General features: G+C 45.0%; 1 protein-coding gene across 1 annotated transcript; it reads right to left on the reverse strand.

The window, feature by feature from the left end:
* Window positions 1-5082: 5082 nt before the first annotated feature.
* LOC106813094 (blood vessel epicardial substance-like) lies at window positions 5083-5622 on the reverse strand. Its single transcript, XM_014817149.1, has one exon. The coding sequence runs from the start codon at window positions 5620-5622 to the stop codon at window positions 5083-5085; it is 540 nt and encodes a 179-aa protein (XP_014672635.1).
* Window positions 5623-5978: the final 356 nt, after the last annotated feature.

A 5978-nucleotide genomic window follows, 5' to 3' on the forward strand; every position in this document is an offset into this window, starting at 1 on the left:
ATGTGTGTGTGTGCGTGTGTGTGCGTGTGTGTGCGTGTGCGTGTGTGTGTGTGTGTGCGTGTGTGTGCGTGTGTGTGTGTGCGTGTGTGTGGGTGTGTGTCTGTGTGTTGGGGTATGTGATGTTAATCACAGATCCCATGTAGATCATAATTCTAACATGTACATACGGGTGTTGTCTGTGTATCGACACAAGTACTGTATATTTCTTACCACGCTGTCATACAGTTGAGTATTTTAGTTATAAATCCACCAAAATAAATCGATGCTGCATTGCTGCGGTTAACTCATACATTCAGGCTAGATAAGATTTGTTTTGGGAATTAAGCGACCTTTTTATAATGAATAGCTTTGCTTGACTCAATACATAATTCATTGCGGTGCCCGTACAACCAGGAGCTACGAGCGTTAGTGTGGTGAACTAATGCATGAGGATAGTTCAAGGCCTCGTGTTACATGCTAAGGCTTTCCATTCGCATTTATGTTCTATTTTCAAGCCACGTGGCAAGTATACGTGTAAATACACTCTAAACCGTGCACATCCAACTATCCCTTGACCTAGCCACAAGTTCCCATCTCGCTTAACACTACACGCCGTGTAACAGTCGGAGAGCCTGGTCGGTTTACCCTTGACCTAACCCTAACCCTATCATCCATACACATGATAGGATTATCGGATTAAATAAATAAATAAATAAAGATTCTTTTTAAAGTTTAAAATATTTTGAAATAGCTTATTTGTTTTTGTCAATCCGTATTGGAATTCTCTCCCTTCGTCTATTATAGTGAATTGCAAAATTTGCTGCTTTTTCCACTACAATCCGCAGTGTCGATCTGTCGATTTGATCAACTTGTCTCTACGTCTTTGTTATATATACGCATAGAATTATATATACGCGAACATATACATGTCAGCACCGCGGCAGCTTTATCACCATGACAGCGCCACGTCATGCCATCGACGCGCTGAAAAACAGAGCTGTTTCGTTGGACAAAATGAAGCTGTTTTGCTCACACATAACAGGCGCTTCTAGACCACTTGTAATTGTCAGCGTTCACTCTAGCGGTGCGTCCCTGCGGACTGCTACGCTACACGCATTCTGCTTGTACAAACTCGCGCTATAATCGCATCACTAGCTATAGCAGCGCTCCACCGGCAGTCCCTTCTAGATGCATCGGAAGCATCGAATACGACTCACAGATTTTGTTTAGGTTGTGCATCGTTGATGTTTGGCACTCAAGATGTTATCAAAGATCATATACAATTGTATATGATCTTTGATGTTATCGTATCTGCTGATTATGCCCTCGTGTGCGCATGCGCTTAAAATGCCCTCTTAAATGCGTATGTTTCTACTTTTTACTACTTTACTCTTACTTTTTTGTTTCCTACTTTAATCATATTATTATATTAATATATATATATATATATATTTATAATTAAACAAACTCACGTCCAAGATTTTGTCTATATAGGTGATGCCACAGACTATAAGGAATGATTATTGTATTCCTTGGTCTGTCTGTATGTCGAACAGAGGCGCAGCGCCACAGATAGAGAGTAAACGGTTGAAAAAAACGTTTCCGTTCTGCGAATTCAAGATTATTCGTCGCCGTTGGCGGGAGAGCGAGTAGCAAGAGTGCGCGGACAGACGACACGTGTGTGATGCGTTTACGGCGCCCGATTACATCAACTGCGATGACAATGCAGCTGATTAAAGCTGATTAAAGCTGCAGAAAATGCGTTCGAACTTGCGTGATAGACACGCAAAATTATCTTATGCACTGCAGTCAGCCAGTCGCTCTGATTGGATGCGTGTGTGTGTAGTCATGGAGACGGGTAAACATTGTGGCAGACATTTGTCGCTCATCGTTGTAACTTTGATGAGTCTTCCTCATGACTCAAAAGATTTAGAGTTTGAAAGAGTTTACCGTCTTACAACTACGAGCGTCCTGATTAGGTATTATATATTCAAGGCGTAGATATATTGATTTAGGTGATTCGTTTCGTGGCGTTTCTTGTTGTTATTACAAAAAAAACACATAAACAACACGAATAACTGTAGGAATGTTGATATAATGATGGCGATGCTGATGAGGATGCCGCAGCTAATGATGATGATGTTGATGCTGACGATGACGATGACGATGAAGATAAAGATGACGACGACGACGATGATGATGATACTGATACTAATACTACTACTACTACTATAATAATAATAATTTATAACACAAATAACAATAATACGCATCAGAACCGAAGTAAAACTAACAAATATATGAAACCAACGACAGCCGTTGCCCCTGGCAACCCGAGGGACCTGCCAATCGAGACAGACGTCCGTGGGGGGCATCTAGCTGAGTCCGCTCTTTCTCGCCATTAGGAGCGCGACAATACAACAACTTCAATTTGATAACGTAAATCCAGGCCCGTCGGCGTGGCAACGCGGTGATCTCGATCTCCGACCAGCAAAGCTCCGCGAGAAATTACATTACCACGGCAACGGCGTCGACGCGCGGTGACGTCACCGGTACATAATCAGAGCGAGGCTCGTAGTCTCTCAGTCTTGTAAGCATAGAAATATATAGAGACACTATAGAAATATAAGTGTAGAGAGTCTAGAGAGTCTAAATATATAGTCTCACTAGTATTACTTCTATCAAGAGTAAATAATGATAGAGGCTAAACACCATTGGAAATACTTTTGAATTCTTGGGAATGAGAATTTCTGCTAATGTTTCGAATTTTATGGTAAATGTGGCTCCAAAGCTTAGAAATCGGCGAAAGATCAAGTAATTTAACTATAAATTGGCGCCCATTTACTTCTGCTGCTACAGATGTTTATGTTTCGGTGTAAAGTTGGAGACTTCAAATTGCACAACGTATAAATAGCAGTTCCACTGTCCCGTTTCCACTCTCTTCTCGCCTCTCCTCCCATTTCTCTTTCTTTCGCTTTCTCTCTCTCTCTCTCTCTCTCCCTTTCTCTCTCCCGCTATTCCTATCTCCCCTTCTCTCTTCTTCTCCCTCTCCCTCTCCCTCTCCCTCTTCCTCCCCTCTTTATCTCTCTCCCTCTCCGCTCTTCCTCCGCTCATTCTCTCTCGCGGCCTCTCTCTCCTTATCACCCTTCCCCTCCGTCCTCCCTCTCTCTCTCTATCTAAGACGAGTGAGACGCATATGAATGAGTGGCCTGACCACGTTAACAGAATTTTAAACTTCTATCGGCTAGAACTAGCTCGGGGTCCTACAGCATACACTCAGCCGTACATACACATATATATATAACGCTGGCACATACACACACACACACACACACACACACACACACACACACACACACACACACACACACACAACCTTTGTGTTGGTGGTTGCTACAGGGTGAAATATATGCAGAGTTAGTGGCTATATGTAGACCTTTGTGTTGGTGGTTGCTACAGGGTGAAATATACAGCCTTAGCGCCTATATAGACCTTTGTGTTGGTGGTTCTATCAGAATGAAATATACCCAGAGTTAGTGTACAGATAATTATGCTGGTGGTTCTTGCAAGATAAAATATACACCGAGTTAGCTGCTATGTATGGCGAAAACCCAACGCCTACAGACAGTTGTGTTGGCTCTGACAATTTTTGCGGAAGGAGAGCAGAGTTAGCAGTGACTGTAGCCTATCTCATTCGTTGCTAGTTACATGTCCATGTTCGTGTTAATTAAGCAAGAGACGAGGCGTTTAAATAGCCTATACAGTGAGTTGCTGCCATGGCGACGCATTCTGCTGCCAAGTGCGCCCCCTGGTGGCTCTAATCATGCTGCGCGGCCGAGCGTGAAACACAATTTAGGTTTTAATTTCTAAAAAGGAGAATAGCAGACTGCATTTGCTAGAGAGTGTGATAATAGGGAGGGCTGGTCGCGTTTCGTTGCTCTGAATAGAGTCTAGAGGGAGAGTGACGAGAGAGACAGGGAACTTTGCGGACAAACTGACATACGAGACTCGTGTCTGTAAAATTGAATAGACGGCGATGGCAAAGCTGAGAGCTGTTAAAATGAGAACAACACAACGTGTGAAAAAAGGGTCGTGTTACGTAAGTACACGCATCCCCTTAATATTAAATATAATAGGAAAACGAAATGGAACTAGAAACACTTAATACACGCTCACATTACATGTCGCGAGCATAGCGGTAATTTTAATGTGGTTTATACTAAGCGTAGCAGCCTAGTACGAGAACGTGTCGCACGAATCACGAATCAAACACAAACCGCAGACGAGACGGCAAACGCAGGCGAGCAACCGCTGCGAAATTAAATCCGACTTTTTGCTTAGATCAACTCGGCGTATACGAAACAAAAAAACTCGAGACAAACACATAGATCGCAGCGCGTCATTGCCGTGTGAGTGCCCACTACGCTTTAAACAACATTAAACACACTGACACTTTGGCTCTATGAAGACTGTGAAATTACACCCGACTTTTTGCTTAGATCAACTCGGCGTATACGAAATATAAAACACGAGACAAACACATAGATCGCAGCGCGTCACTGCCTTTTGAGCTACGCTTTAAACAACACTAAACACACTGACACTATAGCTTTAGGAAGACGGCATTAGGCGTGAAATTAAACCCGACATTTTCCTTAGAACAACTCGGCGGGTACGAAACAAAAACCACGCGTAAACGCCCCCACGTGTAAAACCACGCCCTGAGCAATACCAAACAACAACATTAATACACACTGACTCGCTACGAAGACACGTCATCAACGTATTAATTAATAGCTTGCGGCATCAGCAGCATCCTCGCTTCCCCCCCCGCGGTCTACCCGACAGACGCTGTCAAACTGCTCACAGCGTGATGATGGAGTAGTGTGTGTGTGCGTGTGTGTGTGTGCGCGTGTGCGTGTGTGTACGTGTACGTGTATGTGTGTATGTGTGTGTGTGCGCGCGTGTGTGTGCGTGTGTGCGGGTGTGTGTGTGTGCGTGTGCGTGCGTGCGCGTGCGGGTGTGTGTGTGTATGTGTGTGTTTGTAGGTGCGCGCGCGCGTGTGCGTCTGTGCGCGTAACACTAAAGCCATCTAAACCACGCCTACCTGCCGCTTATGAGAACAGACAGCCTCTCTCCGGCCACCGTAACATCTTCCTTTGCATAGTCGTCTTGCACCGACAGTGTCCGCATCTCCCCTATCTTCGCCAGCTCCTTAAACAGCCCACTAGACACTCGCAGAGGCTTAAAATGTCTCCTGTATATCTCATCCAAATCCCTACTAAACTTCGCCGGATGTAGCTCCCAGAGGAGCGATCCCAGGTGGACTAGGCTGATGAGCAGGAAGAGGCAGTTCCAGGTGAGCATGTCGGCGTGGCACGCGTAGATGCTCGTCCACAGAAGCAACAGGAAGAATCCAGAGCAGACGAGAGCGCGCATGAAGAGCACGTGATAGCGGAAGATGTTCGGAGAGACGAAGGCGACCGAGAAGCAGACGTTAGCGACGTGGAAGAGTACGTGTTTGGCGGCGATCCACTCCTCGCACGCACGCTGCAACCACGCCCCCGTCACGTTGTCGGCTGCGCTGCCGATACCGTTGCCATAGACGCCAGCGTCAAGCGCGCTATCGTAGTCGCCGTCCATGTTGATGACGTCACTGCCTGCAAAATATATGCAAAGTTAGCCAGTTGTGTTCATTATTCTTGCAGGGTGAAATATATGCAGAGTTAGTGGCTGAATAGACAGTTGCGTTGATGGTTGCTACAGGGTAAAATATATGCAGAGTTAGTGGCTATGTAGACCTTTGTGTTGGTGGTTGCTACAGGGTGAAATATATGCAGAGTTAGTGGCTATATGTAGACCTTTGTGTTGGTGGTTGCTACAGGGTGAAATATATGCAGAGTTAGTGGCTATATGTAGACCTTTGTGTTGGTGGTTGCTACAGGGTGAAATATATGCAGAGTTAGTGGCTATATGTAGACCTTTGTGTTGGTGGTTGC

Source organism: Priapulus caudatus, unplaced genomic scaffold (assembly GCF_000485595.1).
Source record: "Priapulus caudatus unplaced genomic scaffold, Priapulus_caudatus-5.0.1 Scaffold725, whole genome shotgun sequence".
In the NCBI taxonomy this organism is placed as follows: Eukaryota; Metazoa; Priapulida; class Priapulimorpha; order Priapulimorphida; family Priapulidae; genus Priapulus; species Priapulus caudatus.